Raw genomic sequence first — 19,021 nt, forward strand, 5'->3', positions numbered from 1 at the left:
ACTGGTGCTGGTGCTGGGCTGGAAGTAGGGCAGGGACTGGGGCTGGGGCTGGAATTTGGGCTGGGACCGGGCTGGGATTTGGGCAGAGGCAGGGACTGAAGCAGGCTGAGATGGGACCAGAGCAGGCGCTGGAGCTGGGGCTGGGGGTGCCTGCAGAGCAGCCTCTGCCCCTCGCTGCCGCAGGGCTCCCCCCAGGCCTGGGGCCAGTTCCGCTGCACTGTGACCCCACGTCAGCCCCGTCCTCATGGAGCAGCACTGGGGGCTCCCAGCCCTCGCTGCCCCATCCTGCCCAGCCTGTGTGGGGCCCTGGCATGAGGAACGGCACCAGCAGGAGCCCGTGCAGCTGCACCCAGCACCCCGTCCCCACAGCCACCCATGGGCCCCGAGCCCCCCATGGGTCAGGGAGTCAGCCAGGGATCGGGGCCTCCGGCAGGGAGGAGTTTGGCCCAGCAGCGCTGGCGACAGGGCTGTGTCCAGCGGCTTCCTCCCCAGCACGCTGCATCCTGCCTGCGCACCCCTTCCCTGCCGCCTGCCACACCGAGTCCAGCACCGGCCAGGGCCACCGTCACTGGATGGGCAGCATTGCTGCAGCCATCCAGTTCCATCCCCCAGCATCCCCGAGCACCCCGGGACACAGGGGCAGCATCCTGCCCCACTGTGGAGCCCAGGGTATGGGCCAGAGCTGCTGGCAAGGACAGGTTCCCGCAGGCAGGGCTTATTGAAATGAATTTAATATCTCATGTTGCAGCAAAATTAAAAATATACAAAAAGTTTGTGGTATACAAAAAAGTCTCGGTACAGACCCCGGCCTCCCGCTCACCCCCGCCCACACCGAGGGTCCCAGAGAAGAAGGTGGCACACAAAGTATTTACAGTACGTGACAGCGGCCGCCAGGTCCCGGCGCCGGGTGGGACCAGAGAGGTGGCCAAGACCCGCCGGGACGCAGCCCCCCAGCAGCCTCCATCGGGAATGAACGGCCCTGGCCCAAACCTCTCCCTGCTCCCTGAAGCCGGGGCGGCCCCGCTGCCACCCCTGGGGTGACACCCCCTGGGGACCAGGACCGCTGTCCCCAGTGGAAGCTCCCCTGGAGCTGTCCCCACCCCACAGCGCCCCAGGTCCCGGTCCCGGTGGACAGGCGGTGCCATCCCAGTGCTGCCGCCAGCACCGGGGCGCTGGGTTTGGCTTCCCCTGTGGCAGGGACGAGACTGAGCTGCGGGGCTGGGAGCGGGTCCCACGGCTGCCCTGTGCCCCCACCATGGCCGGGCCCCCCTTGCCGAGCAGGGCAGCACGCTGCGGGCAGAGGCTCGGTGCCGCCTGCCACTGCCGAGATCCCCACCCGGAGTAGCCCAGGGCTGAGGGTACCGTGGCTTGAGTGCATAGAAAAGTGTCCCTCTGTCCTGCCGGTGCAGCCCCGGGGTCCCCACGCAAACCCCGGGGTTGAAGGGCATGGCGGGGGGGGGGGTGCAGGTCACCCCGATCAGGGCTCATCTCTGCCCTTGGGGGGAACAGGGAGAGGGGATGGGGCCAGGGGGAAACAGAGGAGCCACCCCACACCGGTCCCCGGTCCACATGCGGCCCATCCCTGGTGGCTTCCCAGCTCCATGAGCGGGACCTGGCCAGGAGCCACTGCCCCCAGGGCACCGCTCGGTGCCTGCAGGGGTGAGCCCCAGCCCCACTCCCCCGGCCGCTGCCCCCGACCTTCCCTGAGGAGAAGAGACCCCCCCTGCAGAGCCACCCCACGCCCAGCGCTGCCCCCGGCACAGCTCAGCACCCACCACGGGGGGTCCGCCCGTTACGGGTGGAGAGGGAAGAGTGCAGGTCGCGGTGGGCCCAGCTTGCTGCCCAGCCCCAGCCATGCTCTGCACCCTACTCCAGAACGGTTTCCAAGGCTTCCAGTTAGCACCAGTTAGCACCAGTGACCCCAGCAATGGCCTGCCCCAGCCCGCTGTCACCTCAGCCTTCCAGCTACAGAGAAATGGGAAAAAAAAAGCAACGTGATGCCACCGACACCGCGCACCCACCCATCCTGGCTGTGCCACGGGGCCTGGCACCCACGCCATCCCTTGGAGACCCCATGTCCCAGCCCGCTGGGCGGCAGCCAGAGCCATTCCCAGGGGCAGCTCCCCACACCAGCCCTCCCTGCGGCTGGCACGGTGCCTCGTGGGGTGCCACGGTGCCTGGTGGCACGGCTGGACAGTGGGGCAGCCCATGGTCCCCAGCTCGGGGCAGGGCTTGGCACCGTGGCATGGGGCAGCTGGAGGCCGGGACCCTACGGGGCTGCTGTGGGGGGGTGCAAGGGGCACGGGGAAGGCACAGGGGCCACAGGTGTGGGGGCAAGGGGCCGGGGTGGTGCATGGCTGTGGGGTCCAGCAGCTCCCCTGCCCTGCAAACACCTGCCAGCACCCTGCGCGCGCGCACACACACACACGCACACACACACTTGGGACATGCCTGGCCCTGGGGGCACAGGGTACATTCAGCACAGCCCTTCAGGCAGGGGCACACCAATGGATCCGGGCAGGACCAGGGACACATTCAAACCCGGAGTCCAAGGCAGCCCCACTCCTCTGAGGAGGCAGGGGCAGGCAGGGGCAGGCAGGAGGAGGGAGCGGAGGTAGAAAATGTCACACAAAATGTCACCGTTCAGGTGAAAATAAACCCGATGAGATGAAGCGGTTCCCATGGGGACAGGGGGGATGATGGCTTGCAGCCGTCTCGGTCAGAGCCAGGGGTGCAGCTCAGAGGCAGGGGGAGCAGGCTCTGTGCCCACCCACAGGGCCCCCCCCCAGGCCAGGGGCTGCGGTCCCAGGGCACCAGGGACTCCATGATGTTGGGGACATGGCTCGACCTTGAGCCGGGGGGGACTGAGGATGGACATGAAGGTGCTCCCCCGGCGACGTGCTGCAGAGTGTGGGGGAAGCAGGAGACACGGGGGGTGGCTGGCCCCTGGCTATCCCTGCCCCAGCTCCCTGGGGGTGATGAGCCCCACACACACCCCAGTGCAGCCACGCTCCAGCCCCATGGCGCTGCTGTGGCACAGGCACCCGTGTCACTGTGTGCTGCCCACCTGGGCCGCACTGTGCCCCACCGTGCCCCAAGTCCCTCTCAGCTGCCAGCCCGAGACCGGGGTGCCCCCAGTCCCCATCCTGCACCACTGACATGGTCGAGTGCTGCAGGGCTGCAGCACCCACCGCCTTGGGCTCAGGCACCGGTGAGGTATTTTGGCAAGGACGAGCTCCGGGGGGAGCCGGGGCAGCCGCCGTGGTGCGGCATAGGGGTCTCAGCTGCGGGAGGGCGGCACGGGGGGGGATAGCACCAAGAGACCTCCCCAGCCCCCGCCCGCGGGGCGCTCGGCGTGGTGGCACGGCAGCACCAGCAAACCCAACGGAAAGGCAAATGGCTGCAAAGACACGGGGTGGCCAGGATGGCACCAGGAGGGCCCCGCCATGGCCCCCTGCCCCCCGCTCTACACGGTGGTCTCATACTCCAGCACCTCCTGGGGGGCACCAGGGGTGCGGTACTGCAGGCGCGGGGTGGTGGGCGACGCGTACTCCAGTGCCAGGATGGTCTTCCGCAGGCGCCGGTCGATGAAGTGGGCGTCCCAGGCCGGGTACTTCTTCCTGGGCAGGTCAATGCGGATGACGGGCCCCTCTGTCCGTGGGGCGCGGGCAGCCGGTGCCGGCGGGGCGCGGGGTCTCACCTGGAAGACGGGCACGCAGCTGTCCCGCTCCCCCGGTGCCCCGTCCCGCTCCCCCCCTGTAGTCCGCGGCAGTGAGCGGGGGGGGCTGGTGATGGCGTCTGTGGGGGACCCCGGTGCCGGGGCCGGCCGCTGCCGGAAAATGCAGCCCCCGGCATGGGGGCCGAACATGGGGCCATTGGGGTGCAAGAGGCAGTAGTAGATGAACATAAAGAAGATGCCAAGGGCGAAGCTGGAGCTGACCACGCAGACAAGGATTAAGGCGTCAAAGTCGGAGGTGGTCTTGCGGTCGTAGTAGAGGAACCAGAGGACGGTGAGGGCAGCGTTCTCCGACAGCGTGATGACGTAGTAGATGCACATGCGGTAGCGGCTCCGTCCCTCCTTGACATTGAACCAGCAGAAGATGTAGATGATGCCCACCACCATGTTGTAGATGATCTCCTCCCACTTGGACATGCAGAAGTCTGTCTCGCCCTGGATGATCCAGAAGGTCATGATGCACCAGTGGGTGACAATGAAAATGCCGAAGTAGAGCTGGAACACGGAGGCAAAGAGGGCAAAGGCGATGGCACGGGCGGCGATGGTGAAGAGGTGCCACAGAATCTGCACCACAGCGCCCTTGTAGGACATGGGCATCTTGTCCTCCCGCGAGTCCCGCAGCACCTTCTGGTAGGAGGCAATCATCCATGCCAGGGAGACCAGCGAGGCCGAGGCTGAGAACCCTGTGGGCAGAAAGCAGGGAGGGGCAGTGAGAACCTGCAGCAGCCCCGGGTTTCCCCCTCCAACCATCCCCGTCCCCCGCTGTGGGGGCTATGTTTCTTACCCTGCAGCGGCTCGATGCTGTTCTGCTGCACCATGATGCTGAGCTGCAGCACGAGCTGAGGCGCGCTCTTCAGGAAGGTCTCCAGCAGCCGCAGCATGCTGATGTCCGCGCTCTCAAACATCATCCGCCAGTAGAAGTGCCGGCGGCGGTGCTCAGCCTGCCACCGGCTCTGCAGCCCCAGGTACAGCGTGCGGAGGTACCTGTGTGAGGGGGGGCAGGAGGGTGAGAGGAGCCCCCGCTGCCCGGGTGGCCAAGCTCAGGCATGCCCCATGACCACTGCCAACCCACTCCAGCGAGCACTTCCCCCCTGATTTGGGGCCATGGAGAGCTCCCCACACCAAGGGTGCAGTGCTGAGCACATCCCTGTCCCACCACGGGGCCCCAAGATGCCGGGAAGGGGCAGCTTGTGCAAAGCCTCTCAGCACCCTGCTGCCCCGGGGCTCACCTGGCCATCGTCCCCCTGCCCACCTGGCCATCGCCCCACTCCTCCGGCCCCCGGTGCTGCCCCTGTGCCCTCTGCCCCCTCGCAGGGTCTGGTTGGCACCCCCAGCCAGGGATCCCACCCGCAGCCCTGCTCTCCGGTCACCTGTGGATTTGGGGTGCCCTGGCTCCAGCCCAGCACCACATCCGGCTGCTTTTCAAAGGGGATATTTTTGTCCCGGCTGGCGCAGAGCCCACCCCGCCTCCCCCTGCCCCGGCCAGGCCGAAGGCACCAGCTGGTCGTGCCGTGGTGCCCGCAGGAAGCACCCGGGTGCTTGTGCCGGCGCAGCCTCGGCTCTTGGCAGGGCTGTGGGCGCAGGCACACGCCAGCCTCAGCCATCTGGTTGTCAGCCGGGGGTCAACGGAGGTCTGCGTGGCACCCGACGCATGCGCCGGCTGAGTCACCGCCACCAGGGACCCCTTCCTGTGGCACGGGGCCAGATCCGGGCACCACAGGAGGGGACACTGGGCCGGACGGGCAGGGCATCCCTGGGCAGCCCTGCCTGTACCACGGGCCGGCAGCTCCGCTGCCTCAGGGGTGGGAGGGAGCCAGACAAGGAGGAAAACAGAAAGATGAAGCGGGAGGACGTTGGGCCATAAAGCTTCCTCCCAGCTGAGTAAAACTGTCATGCAGAGCGACGGCCTCTCCATCAGCTCCAGGAAGCGCTGCCAGCCGACTCCATTAGCCTGGAGTGCGGGAGAAACCCTGATCCCAGCACCTTCAGCTCATCCGTCAGCAGGAGGAGACAGGAGCCGGCCCTGCTCCTGCTGTGGGGGCAGCCAGGTGCTCCCACTCCCGGGCTGCACAGCCCCGAGACCACAGCGGCTCACACCTCATCAGCTGGGGCCACTGAGGCCTCCCTGCCACTCCACTGCCATCTGCTCCTGCCCCGGGCAGCCCCACCGACCCCCTTGACATGTGGGAGGGCAGGGTGGGCACACTGGTCCCACAGGGCTCCCGTTGTCCTTCCCAGCAAGGCTGCTGATGCCCCAGTGGCCCCATCGCTGCCTGCCCATCCCCTCCTGACTACCCTGCTGGGAGCCCCAAAAAGCCTCCGCCAAGAGCTGGCTGCCAGACAAGACATTGCTGTCAGCAAATAACGTGATTTTAATAGTTCCACCCCAGTTTCAGCGGGTGCCGATGGCTGCAGGGGCCAGCCCACAGCCCCGCGGTCAGCCCAGCTCCTGGCCCCCGCCAGCTCCTTTGCGCCGGTGTCAAAATGACGCTTTAACTTCCACGTTGGGGGGAGCAGCTAATTTTAGTCTTTGCTGTGGCCCGTCACTCACTGCTCGGGGGGAGAGACTGTGGCCACCTGGCTCCCGGCTCCCAGCACAGATTTGCACCCCGGTGCCACCTGCTTGTGCACTGCCATCGCAGCACTGCCACGGCCGCTGCCCCCCAGCTCCTCTCCCCGCCAGACGCCTCTCCCAGCACCGCAGAAGGGTCTGGGGATGGACCCCCCTCACTGGCAGGGTATGAACCAGAGGATGGTGTCTGGATGGAGGGCACAGCGTAGGGGGAAAACAACGGGAGAAGCGATACAGAGCCCAGGATGCCGCAGGGCATCACTGCTGGTCCCAGGGCACCCATGCGCAAACGAGGCCCAGGCACCAGCAACCTCGTGCTCTCCCTGTAATCAGCCTCACTAATTGGGCTTGTCAGCACCGTGATCCCGCTGTCTGTGGCACACAAACCCCCGCCCCCCATGCACAGACCCCAGAGCCGTGCCATCCCCGCGGCACGGCCAGTAGCTGCCGCATGCCAGCTCCGGCTCCTCAGCCACTCAACAAGTGACCCATGGCCTCCCCCAGCTTTTGACAGGGGCACAATTACTCTCCCATCTTCCCATCAGCTCCATAGATCTCATTAAAATGAGATTTCATCTCCCATCAACTTGCCAGAATGAAATGTTGATTCTTATTTGTTATGCATTTGATCATCCCATGGTATTTCAGCCCAGAGAAACATCCCCACACTGACAGCGCACGGCGAACGCTTACCAACCAAGCGCCACAGCAGCTGCATGGGAAATACAGAATCAATCACTTGAAAAAAAAAATCATTTAATTTTCAAAAAACTGATGATGAGACAGAAACCGACCGCAAGAGCTCTCAGGGCTAATTGCTCCCTCCTTTGTATTACAAAGAGTAATCCAACAAAACCCCTGCAGCAGGAAGGTGGTGGGCTCAGGCGGGTGCCAGGTTTGCCAGAGCCCCACTATAGCTGGGTTTGCTGGAGCCTCACCGTGGCCAGGTTTGCCAGAGGCCCACCACAGCTAAGTCTGCTGCCGGCAGCACTGTTTGCCTCCAGCTCCCAGTTACTGACCCTGGTTTTCAAGTATTGGAAGAATGAAAGTGTGAGGAGAAAAGCCCAGCCCTGCTTATAACCAAATCCGCTATTATCATCCTCAGATGGAAAAGGATGAGAGACCCCCCAGTCTAAGAGTGAGCGATATAGAGTATGATTTTCCTAGAAGGTAATTTGGGATATCATCCCTTAATCCTTTATTTAAACATGGAGAAAATTGCTTTCCTGTTGCAGCCATTTTAATCCATTACACATCCCGCCAAGTCAGGTCATCGGGGAGAGCTGCACGTGCGCCTGGCTGGCATGTCACCGCACCGATGAAAGCCCCTGCATCCCGCCACCCCCCTGAGTTCCAGGAGTGCTCAGGGGAAGGCTTGTTCCAGCCCTAAAAAGCCCCCCGTCCCGCACATGGGGGCCAGGCAGGGACCCCCAGCAGGAGCCCTAACCCCAGTGCTGGGCCCCGCAGTGGGACAAGCTGACACCCCAAAGCTGGGTGCTCCCAGGACTGAGAGGGCTCCTGCCCCCGAGCAAAGCGGGGAGCAGAGGGGCCGAGGGGGCGGAACCTGCGGGTTCCAGCTCTGCCGCCCCTCATGAGCCCACCCAGGGAGCTGCTGAGGGCATCCACGCCCCGTGGGGCTGCCACCAAACTGGCATCAGGACCGAGGGGTGACACGGGGCCCCCAAGCCAGCAGAGGATGGGGGGACACAGGCTGATGGGGGGCTTTCAGGAAGGAACTGTGGGTGGAGAGGGCACCCTGGGCCCGGCCCTGGTGACCCCCAGGCAGCCAAACCAGGTGTGACCCTGGGCTAAAGCAGACATGGGGGCACAATGGGCACAGGCAGGGCTGTCCCCAGTGCTACGGGACCTGCAGAGACACACCAGCCAGCTGCCAGCCCACAGAGGTGGCAGGGGAGCCCCAGCACACTGCTGGGTGGGAGGCACGCATGGCGTGCACAGCATCCCTTCCCTTCGGTGTTTCTTTGGTGAAAAAGCTGGTGACTTTTTGCAAGCGGAGCAGATAACAATTCCTGAGCTGCAAAACCATCCAAGAAGCAGCATCTGAGTGTGGGCCCACGCCGCTGCTGCTTACACGAGCACATGGTCACGCAACCGGCACCGTCTCCGGAGAGCATCCACGGTGGAGCATTTGCATGTGCATCATGAACGCGCTGATGACAACTAACTTCAGCAGCTTCTCGCAGCAGCTTTAATTTGGGATAATCTCAGAGTTAGTGCTGAGAGCTGGCGTGCCTTTGTGCCCTGTATTTTTGTGATTTGGGGCTCTTCGTCACAGCTGGGGATCAGAGCTGCACAGCGGTGGCTTTGGTAGGGGTGAGACATGCTGAGGTGATCGCAAGGCAGGGAGGAGGGGAGAGTAAATCGGGGAAGGAGGAGATGTTTGGCAAGGGGCACGGTGTCCTGGCCAGGGAAAAGCCTTCCCTTCACATGCAGCATTTATTCAACACTTCCTTAACTGCCACATCCACCTGCACTGGATCCAGCTTCACTAATGGGTTTAGCAAACTGCATTTAACTGGTCACCCGAGCTAATCCGAAATCCCAAGATTAGAAAGAGCCTCAGCTGCAGCTTCAGACCAACATGTCCTGGAGGGTCGGTGCTGAGAGTTACTGCTTTAATTGGCTTAAGAGCCTCCGTGGTGCAGCAGATCAGGAGAGCACGGCTGACACCACTGGGAGCAAAGCCCCTGACCGCAGCCCGGTCCCAGCTCAGGCCAGGATCAGGCAATTGCCCACAGGGTGCTGGAGCCAAGGCCAGCTGCAGGCAAGCTCAGCGACCGGTGGGCCAGAGAGCTCCCATCCTCTCCCTCACCAGCTCCTCCAGCACATTAGGCAGGGTTTGCACCCATCCTGCAGCCAGCAAAGCCCGAGAGCTGCCATGGGGATGGAGTCGGATCAGGAAGGGGCAGGCGGTGGCTGTGGTGGAGAGGGAAGGGGCAGGAGCCTCTCTAGCACGGTTCACGCTGCACTGTGAAACAAAGTTAGACATCCCAGGAGCATCCCAGGAAGAGCAGCAGAGGAACGAATGCAGGCAGACAACAACAGGGAGTGGAGGAGCCTCTGTACTACAGTAGCTCAGGAGGGGAAACAGCACCGAAACCCGAGCCGGGAGCGCTGCCTGCTCAGAGCATTGTTCCGGGAATTTGCTATTGTCTCCACTCCCCTCCCAGCATCAGCCTCCCCAGGAAGCAGCTCGATGTCAGGGCCACAGCTCTTCCCTGGTGTCCAGAGGATGGAACTCGGTGGAGCTGGGAGGGAGTGGTGCCGGCTCCATGGCACAGGGTAGGAAGGTGCCCATAAACCGTCAGCTCAGGCTTTGGACGGTCTGCAGAGATGCAGCCAAAGGGCCTTGAACCTGCCTGAGTCTGCCAAGCTGTCGCTCACCCTGCCTGCAGAGCCTGCCTTTCCCCAGGCCCAGGAAGGGTCAGGCAGCAGAAATGCAGCCTCGGTGGGGAAACCTGGCCAGGCCAGGGGCAAATGGCACCTCCTCACCCATGACCCCACAGACTACAGTGAGCTCTGAGCAGGAGCACGGGGAGGCACCTGGGAGGAGTATCCGAGCCTGAGGTGTTCAGTGCCCCAGAGAAGCACTACACACCCCCTGGGACCCAGCTGCCATGGCCAGACAGGCCCCCCAGCAGGCCCAGCACCACCTGGCTGCGGGGACAGCAGGCCTGTGCCACCCAGCTGGGCTGCAGGCTCCTCACACCAGCTCCTGCCCACACCCACATCTTCTGCCCACACCCACCTGCACCCACAGCTCCTGCCCAGACCCACCCACACCCACAGCTGGGGGCTCTCCCCTGCCACCCATCCTGCTCTGGCTGCAGAAGGATTGATCCTCATGCTCCCCCCAGCCACTTGAGCCCCTGCTGCTCCTCACCATCCCCACCCACTTCCCCCCCCATGCCCTGCCGTCCCCACCACTGTCCTCCATGCTGCACCCTGTAATCCCCACCCATGTCCCCGCTGCACCCTGCCACTCCCTCCAGCCCCAACCTAGCTCCATGACCCCCCGGCGTGCCTCCAGACCCGCTCCAGCTGCAGCAGGTGGATGAGACCCTGCGGCAGCCCCATCCCGGACCCCCCGTCCCCCCGTACCTCCAGACCTGCCCCAGCTGCAGCAGGTGGATGAGGCCCTGCAGCAGCCAGACGCAGAGGCGGCAGCAGCCGCGGGGGCCGCGGGCGCTGTCCTTGGTGCTGCCGGCGCTGTCCTTGGTGCTGGCGGCGAAGTCGTAGACGAACCACCTGAAGCTGAGCAGCTGCACCACCAGCGAGGGCAGCAGCACGAAGAGCAGCGTCAGCCCGAACCACCACCGCTGCCCCCGCACGTAGTAATGGGCCGCCAGCCACAGGTCCGAGGCGCCGTCCGCGAAGCAGACCAGGAGGGCGCAGAGCACCCAGCAACCGTCCCGCAGCCGGTACCGCCGCGTCGGTGGGGCCGCGCCGCCCGCCCGCCTCTCGCCGCCGCCCTGCGGGCTCTCCAGCCGCACGGCCGGGCCGCCGCCGCCGCCGTCCGACTTCGCGGCCATGTTGTCGGGGGAGAGGAGGAGAAAGGAGGGAGCGGGAGAGACTTCCGGAGGGAGGACGGCGCCGCGGAGCCCGCCCCGGCAGCGCCCGCCCCCGCCGGCCTCGCCCCGCGCCCGCCGCCCGGCACCCGCCGCCCGGCCCGGCCCGGCCCGGCCCCGCCGAGACACTCCCGACCGGCTCCGGGAGCCTTCCCCCGCCTCCACCGCTCCCCGGCCCGCCCCCGCCGCTCTCCCTCCGGAAAGGGCGGCCGCCCCCCAGCCGCCGCCGCGGGGTCCCGGGGGAGCACACGGTGCCGGTGGGCGCCTCCCCGCTCCACCCCCCGCGCCCCCGCCGGGAAGGGTCGCCTGGCCCCCACCGAGCACCCGCCCGGTGCCAGCGGGTGCCTCCCTGCACCCCGCTCCGATCTCGGCGGAATGCCCCCAGGGCAGCGGCAATGTTGTGCGACACCCCCCACCCAGCTCGGCAAGGACCGGAGCTCCCTGGGTGGCTGCTGGGCGGCCTCGGGCTCCCCCGGCCCCGAGTCTCAGCCCTCAGCCCAGGCAAGACTCTGCTCATGGGTCCAGCCCTGGAGTGGACCAGGGCGGTGTGAGCCCCCCATGGGCCTGGTGGACGGAGATGCTGCGGGTGCCTCTGCTCCCCCAGGCCCAGTGCAGGGACACAGGCCACCAGGCTCCTGCCCAAGGCAGCCTAAGGGAGACCCAGCAGGGACCTGCTAGGCTGGACCTGAGCCCTGCTTTAGAGGGAGAGTCCCAGCCCTGAGGAACCGCACAATCAGGTGAAGTGCCAAGGTCTCCAGTTGGACCTGGGGCACTGGGGTTTGGGCCCATGTGTGACCAGATGCTGCCCTGCTCCTCGGCTCTGCCCTACCATCTCTCTTCCTTTTGTCGCCCATCAGAGTTCAGATGCAGCATGTCTGGCAGAGCCAGGCAGCCCTGGGCTGGCTGGCAGTGAGAAGGGCTGGTACCCCCACAGGACACGTGCTTGCACGAGGAGCAGCACTGTGCCGGCATCCCCGCCGCTGCTGGGAGGGAAAGGGCTTTTGCTCCTTTGCAGCATGTCTCCAGGGAGGGTGATTGCATGCAGGCAGCTGCCTCATGAAGGCAGCTTCAGCCCCCAGCCTGGAGGGATGGACTCTTTGCTTGGCTGTATTTAAGACCCTGAGGCTCAGCCCCGCATGTCTGCCTACTGAGGAGCCACGCGCGTGGCTGGAGCCTGGCCCATGGTGAGCACACTGCAGTACGCAGCGAGGGGGAGCGTATTTTATCCCAGGAAACACGGCCAACTTCCAAACTCCGCCCTGCAGAGCAGCGAGGGGGATCAGCACAAACTCGGGGTGAGTCTGGGTTCCTGATGCACAAAACGAAGGGAACAAGCGAGGAAGGGGGAAGGCGTTAGTCAGCACAAGGGAGCAGAGTCAGGCCCTCGGTGAGGCTCTCTCAGTGCTGCATGTATTATCATGGGTAATGCGACTTAAATACCTAACCTTGAGATGCTCCTGACAGATCCCCTCGATAAATGCCTGCCTGGGGGAGGGGACACTCCCAGCATCCCAGAGCCTGAAGAAAGGAACCTTTCATCCACCGCCAGTCCGGGTCAGGGTCCCTTTGGAAGATGGGCTCTGCTGGCCAGAGCCCCCACTGATGCCTGACCAGCCCCAGCCTTGTTTGGGCTCAGTCCCTGGGGAGTCTCTGTCCTGGCTGGGCAATGGAGCAGAGCCGGTGCTGCCACAATGGTGAGCATGGCACCACGGAGAAGGGACCTGGAAACCAGGGAGAGATGGACCCATCTTCCTTCACAGACCCTGAAATGCCCCTCTGAAACAGCAGCTAAACATCCCCAGCCTGAGAACATGGGGACTGTGGTTTGAAGTCTGATTTATCTTAACAACAGGCCCCAGCAGCCAGAGGAAAAAATGAGAGAGAAAAAAAACCCTATAAACATCCCCAAAGTCTTCCCGTGCAGCTGTCAGCAGGCAGGCAGGGAGGGTTTCTAGCTGCATACATAAAAGTGCTGCAAGCAAGAAAAAGGAACATGCTGAAACCAAATCCTGCTCTTTCCACAACAAAATACACAGCAAAGCAAAGCATCCCTCAGCAGCGGGCGGGTGGGCAGTCCCTCTGACTGCCCGGTTCCCAGGAGGGCACATAAATGTATAACTGGTCCAAACAGACCTCTGGTCCCCAGGCTGAGCAGCTTCCAAGCAAAAGGCCTGCCCCTGGCGCCGGCTCCAGGAGGAGAAATCCATGATGATTTGTGGCTGTCTCGGAGCTTGGCTGGGGAGAGGTCTGCAGAGCACAGCACCAGCCACCACTTGCTGCCCTGTGAATGGTTTCCTGGTGCCTGTGGCTTTGTGATCCCTCCTGCTGCAGTAGACTCAGCTGCAGCTTTCCCCATGCCTGTGCTGAGCTGGGCCCCCATTCCTGGGGAGAGGGGCCCCTCCATACACCCCAACGTCCCTGGTAAAACCCTGCCTTCATTGCGCTGTGTGTTACTGGCAACTCCAGACAGTCGCTGTGCTTCCCTCCACTGCTGCCAGCGCACAGGCAGCCCATCCCTATGCCTGTCCCCATCCCAGCCCCATCCCTTCTGCACAGGCTTTGAAAGCACTCCCTTCCCCTCGCTTCACTGGGCTGCTGGTGGAGGGTGTGGGAGGTTTCCAACCCACTGAAGGGGACAGTCACCACCCAGCCAGGCCATTCCTCCCAAGCACCACCTCCAGCTTCAAGCTCTGCAGCCAAACCCTGGTCTCAAGAAGCCATGTCCGTGTGTGTGCAGCAGGACAGACGGCCAGGGCTTTCACTGCCCGCAGAGCTTTTTGTCGCTGGTCTGAAAAATGTGTCCCCCCAGGAGGTAAATGTAGCTCCAGCTCTACTTAGGGTCCCTGCACACATCATGAGAATCAGGTGCTCTTCTCTTCTGATCCCATCAAAGCAACAAGGATAAAATGCTGCCTTCATGGCAGGTAGAAAGCTGAAGCCAACCACTCTGCAGCGGACGCTGTGGTGCGAGGCTGCAGAAGAAAAGCAGACCCACATCCTGCATCCCATGTCCTGCATCCCACTCTGCAGCAGACCCTGGTGACCCTGTCCCGCTGCAACTCCACAGGAGCCAACCCTGAGATGGTGGATGCGAAGCAGCTGGCCCCCAATCCAGTCTGCAGATCTCCAGCCAGCCGCCCCCACCAAAAAAGGAGCATTTTCCAGCATTGGCATCCAGCCCCAATCCTGCTGCCTCTTTTGGTTGATGTCAGGAAAAAATCCAACCCAAGTGTGAATCACTCCCAGCCTGGCCAGGATGCTGTGCATAAGTGCTCGCTTCCACCACTCCCCTGGAAGCTGCCTTATTTTAGCACACGCTGCCGCAGACGGAGGAGATCTCCCCAGTTAACTGTAACAAATGACCTTATGGGATTAGGGCCAGTAATCTTCCAATCTGGGTAATCTCCCTTAAAGGATTATTTGCCCACAGAAGTGTGGTGACCACCGGACAGCGCCGCCTTGCTCCCTCCGTCCCTGTCCCTTGTGGTCCCCATGCGACCACCCCCATCTCCGGCAGCCCGGAGGTGCTGCAGCACTGGGGATCACCACGCACCCTTCGGGGAGCTTCTCGCCAAGATAAATCCCATGAAGGGCACAAGACAGTGTCAGGTCACATCCACCCCCACACTGCTGGTGCCTCTCCTCTCCCCCAGCACACGCTCAGCGCCTTGGGCAGGTCACCAGGGCTCCCTCCCATAAAAGCACTGATCCAAGACAAACTGGAGGTTTCTCCACCATCAATGGGGAAGCAACAGTACCACCGTCATCACGTGACAATGAGTGTCATTGCCAGGGAGGCAGCAACGGCTGCTTGGGGACAGGGCTGCATTTGGAAACCCGAGAGATGCTTCTGAGTGTCAGCACCCATTTGGTGAGCAGCAGAGCGGGCAGTGGTGCCCAGAGCAGAGGGAGTTGGTTGGACCAGTGCCACTCCACCCCGACCCCAGGGCTCCGATGGACCAGCCCATATGAAGTACTTGTCCGTGACCGGCTCACAACAGCATTTCCCAGGTGGAGAAATGGCGTGGCCAGCTCTGCCGCAGGCAGGGACCCGGCAGCACCGGCTGGAAGTTATGACCAGGGAGCAGCCCCGGCTGGGCATGCCATGCTGAAGGTCAGTCAATGCGTTCTGGGCAATTTCAGAGTGCAGAACCCCAGGCCAGCGTGCAGCACGTTATTACCAGTAAGCAGCAGGAGCGGGACCAGCACCTGTGCGGTGCCTGGGCTGGAGGGAAAGCAGGACTGGCGGCTCTGAGCTGGGAACCGGGCAGTTTTACCAGGGAGGAGCGGCGCTGCTTCGGGGCTCTGCCCAGAGCGGGGACATGGAACACAAAAACCCTGTTACCCACCAGCCCCAGATGGGCCCCTCTCCTCACGCAATGTTCTGCCAGTCCTTGCCATCAGTGCTGGGTCTCCCTGCATCTCTGACACCCCGTTTCTCTGCCTCCTCTTGCTCGCAGGCTGGGTGGGGTGGAAAGAAGAGGATAAAAGCCATTGTGAGGGGTGATATTTCCCCGTTCCCATAGGAAGGGTCATTCAGGACAGAAGACCAGCACGGTGCCCTGGCAGAGCCTTGTGGCTGCTCCGGGCTTCCCTGGGGCTGGTCCCTGCCCAGCGCAGAGCCGGGGGCATCGGGGCTGGCCGAGGGTGAGCCGAGCCACCGGGACTGCAGCCGGCTCCCCTCCCTGGGGACAGCAGGCCCTTGCCCCCTGAGCTCTGGATGAGCCACTCAGCTGCACGAAATGAAATCTGAGCTCATCGCCCCACGCTTTTAGTGCTTTTTATTGCGTTCTGGGGAAAAAAGGGACAGAAAGGCAACCTGATGCTCTAAGGAGCCCAGCTGCCTGACACCGGCACGTCATTAGAAAACAGTTAGGAAGAGCAGACAGAAGTGCGGTGCTGGCAGGGGAGCGGGGAGAGGGGACAGGTTGCGACAAGGCATAAATAATTCATGTGCGTGGGGACTCGAGGCGAGGCGGGGGGCTCTCAGCTCAGAGTTCCTCCCAGCTGCGGGGAATGGGGCTGGGGGTCGGGGCTGGCTGCTGGCCCGGGAGCCCCCACCGCCAGGACAGAGGTGTCGGGGCTCAGCGCCGCTCGGCCGCACCGAACGCTCCATCCTTCTGCCGGGTGGCGAGTCCCGTGGGGCCCGGGCCGTCCCCATCCCAGGGGCACGGAGCCAGATTCGGGGTCCCTGCTCATCGCTAGTTCGCACCCGCGGACCAGTTCCCACCCTCGCTCTGTGCCGCCACTGCTGTGGGCGGGCGTCTCTCTCCCTGCCCACGTCTACTCACTCCCCCTTCCTGCGAGCCCCGGCCACGCGTGTTTTCAGACACGCGGCCCGCGATAGCCAGCCCCAGCTCAGTCCCCACTAATTCGATCCGCAGCGGGGTGACCGCAGTCCTGCGGGCGCGGGGTTGTGTCTTCCAAACCCCCGCGTGGGTCTGTGGCCCGTGGGCCGCGCCCGGGGACGGCCGCGAGGGGGCGCGCTCCAACCCGGCCCCTCCCGCCGCGGAACCCGCCTGCGCGGCTGCGGCTGCCGCCCGGGGGGGGAAAACGGGAGCGGAGCCGGACCGGACGCGGAGCGGAGCCGGCAGCGCCATGGCGAGGGACCCGGCCTTCGTGCTGCGCTACCTGGCCGAGGTGGAGGAGCTGGCCGAGGACGTGCTGGCGGCACGGCAGCAGGTACGGCCCGGCGGGGCTCCCCTTTCCCCCCCCCCCGCCCCCGGTAGCCCCGAGCCCCGGCTGCAGCTGCCTGTCTCCCGCTGCAGATCGTGGACCTGGACGTGAAGCGGAACCGGAACCGCGAGGCCCTGCGGGCGCTGCAGAAGGATCCGGAGCCCGACGGTGAGGTCCGGGCCTGGCCGGCTGCGTCCACCGTGAGCCCCACAGCCCGAGGAACGGCTGCGTGTCCCGGGAGAAAACTGCTCTGACAAAGCCTTTTCCTCTTCCTCGTCCCCCCAGGCAAGGCCATGGTCTGCTTCGGGAACATGTTCATCGAGCTCCCAAAAGCACAGACCAAGGAGATGCTGCAGAAGGGTAAGGCAGCCTGCCCGAAAGGTTTTGTGTACATGTAGTCTTAGCTGTGATAAGATTTTAGAGAAATAAACAGGGTTCTGTCTAGCGCTGGGCTTCCAAGCGCCCAAAACCTCCCGGTGGCAGTCCCAGGCAGATTCGGCCATCACCATCCCTGTGCCGTCCCAGGCAGTGCCTTGGGGCTCAGCCCCGTGGGCACTGGGGGGGCACGGTGGGACCCCAAGGTGGCTCGAGAAGAGCCCTCCCTTGCCCCCCCAGGCCTGGGCTTCCACACCGAGCATCCCACGGGAGGTTCTGCCTCCTCCTCAGAGCCCGCAGTCCTCCTCACTCCTGTCCCGCTTGTCTCAGACCAGGAACATCTGGATGAGGAGATAAACAACCTCCGGAAAGAGCTGCGTGTGAAGGTCAACCGCCTCTTTGAAGCTCAAGGTAAACGCTCCTGTTCCGGAACCTTCTCGGCCTCCAGGAGCAGATGTCGTGTTGGGGGCGGGGGCAGAAACTGCTGAGCTCCGTGTTCCTGCAGCTGTTTTCCCACTGGCTTTGCAATTCCTTCCCTGCTCCAGCAGTATTGTATGGCTCCTGGTGCAGAGCTGTCGCTGTCACCCACCAGCACGCTAAACGGGCTCCCACATCACGCTGGGGTGACCCCACATCAGCTTCCGGGGCTGTCCCTGCCCTCCCCGCAGCCCCTCTAGAGTTTAAGTGGTCTGCTTCGCTTATTTTGTAGCAAAATCCTGATTTTTTCCTGTGTGTTCTCTCAGGTAAAGCTGAGCTGAAGGGATTTAACCTGAACCCCATGACTGCCGAGGAAATGAAGCTAATCAATCGCATCCTGGAGGGCTGAGGTGACTGTGCCATCATCACAGCGTGTATTTGGGCTGTCACCCACGGAGCTCACGCTGCGATAGCCGCAGCCCTTGAGGCTGCAGAACACTGATGTGCCTGGAGCCCGCCTTGGGCAAGGTCCGTGGCAGGTGCTGGGAAGTGTTTGGCTCCTCAGCTACGGCGCTGCAGTTTCCTTGGATCACAGACTTTTTCCTGCTCCTCGCTGCAGCCCAGGGCGTGGAGCTGCGTGGAGGCATGTGCTGGGACACAGCGATGAGCAAATGCCCATGGCTGGGGTGGAAGTGGGATTATTAAAATCAGAGTAGCAGGGCATTCCTAACGCTGTGTGTATGTTCCTTGTTGGGTTTTTATGTGAGTGCTTCTCACTTCTGGAGTTTGACTTCAGAGCTGGTTCATTGTCGTGTCGGGAACAGAAGAGTAGGAGGAACTGGGAATCAACAGTGCGCTCGACGCACAGAAGAGGAGTTGTGTGCGCCTGTGGTATCGAAACAAAGCAAAGCTATACATCCGAAGCATGTCAGGAATCTCTTTAAAGATGTGTAGGGAGGGACAGGGGGAGGCAGCATCCTTTTAGTCTCACTGGGAAAACATGCCCTACTGTTAAGTTGGAAGGCAAGAGAACGCAGAAAGGAGGCTTTCAAAACTAGGCAAAGGAATAAAATGTATGTATATTTAGAAAAAAGCAGCCTAGAGAGGGCTGAGCAGGAATAGTCACTGAGCCTGTCTTGTAGTAAAAGTACAATTGATTTCACCAATAATGGTTTCTTCAAAGGTTTTAACATTTATTGTCTTCTACACTACCCTCCTTAGTCTGAACTTGCTACCCTAGCACAACTTGGTTAAGACCATAAGATGTAAAAAAATGAATCATAATTAGTAATAGACTGCAGTGAGTTTGATTTTTTTTTTTTTCTGTGTACAGTAAAGTGGGTCCTGCGAAGATCTGTATTTTTTGAAATTCTGTAAAGTTATTTCTGGATAGAATTTAAGAACTTTAAACATGGCAGTTGCCATTCTTTGTCCAGCTTTCAAGGTAGCTCACCTGTTCTGTCAAACCTCACACGGCCAACGCAGAGCTGGGCCTGATCTCTCTCTTCCCTTCTGCACAGCCATGCAAAACTAAACACAGCACCGCCGGTTTCCTGGCTCCCTGACTGTCTTCCAACATAACAGGGCAGAGGTGCCTCCTCTAGGCAGCCCTGCGTTGCCTTGTCCAGTTCCACACACGCTTCAAATTATGCAGAG

The 19,021-nt window shown here is 62.7% G+C and overlaps 2 protein-coding genes across 3 annotated transcripts; one reads left to right on the forward strand and one right to left on the reverse strand.

Annotated features, from left to right (window-relative positions):
• Positions 1 to 742: 742 nt before the first annotated feature.
• XKR7 (XK related 7) lies at positions 743 to 10,861 on the reverse strand. The gene is made up of 3 exons (XM_075768773.1): positions 10,431 to 10,861; positions 4,521 to 4,720; positions 743 to 4,419 (listed from the first exon to the last, which is right to left on the reverse strand). Exons 1-3 carry the CDS (start codon positions 10,859 to 10,861, stop codon positions 3,467 to 3,469), a joined length of 1,584 nt encoding a protein of 527 aa, XP_075624888.1. The 3' UTR covers positions 743 to 3,466.
• Positions 10,862 to 16,399: 5,538 nt separating this feature from the next.
• On the forward strand, positions 16,400 to 18,656 carry PDRG1 (p53 and DNA damage regulated 1). Of its 2 annotated transcripts, none has more exons than XM_075768366.1 (5): positions 16,400 to 16,579; positions 16,666 to 16,741; positions 16,859 to 16,933; positions 17,189 to 17,359; positions 17,692 to 18,656. In XM_075768366.1, the coding sequence occupies exons 1-5, from the start codon at positions 16,496 to 16,498 to the stop codon at positions 17,772 to 17,774; spliced, it is 489 nt and encodes a 162-aa protein (XP_075624481.1). In that variant the 5' UTR covers positions 16,400 to 16,495; the 3' UTR covers positions 17,775 to 18,656. The 2 variants fall into 2 exon arrangements, with proteins under 2 accessions (XP_075624481.1, XP_075624482.1); XM_075768367.1 differs by having other exon boundaries at positions 16,413 to 16,579; positions 17,279 to 17,359; positions 17,692 to 18,095.
• Positions 18,657 to 19,021: the final 365 nt, after the last annotated feature.

Source organism: Balearica regulorum, chromosome 16, assembly GCF_011004875.1.
Source record: "Balearica regulorum gibbericeps isolate bBalReg1 chromosome 16, bBalReg1.pri, whole genome shotgun sequence".
Lineage (NCBI taxonomy): Eukaryota > Metazoa > Chordata > Aves > Gruiformes > Gruidae > Balearica > Balearica regulorum.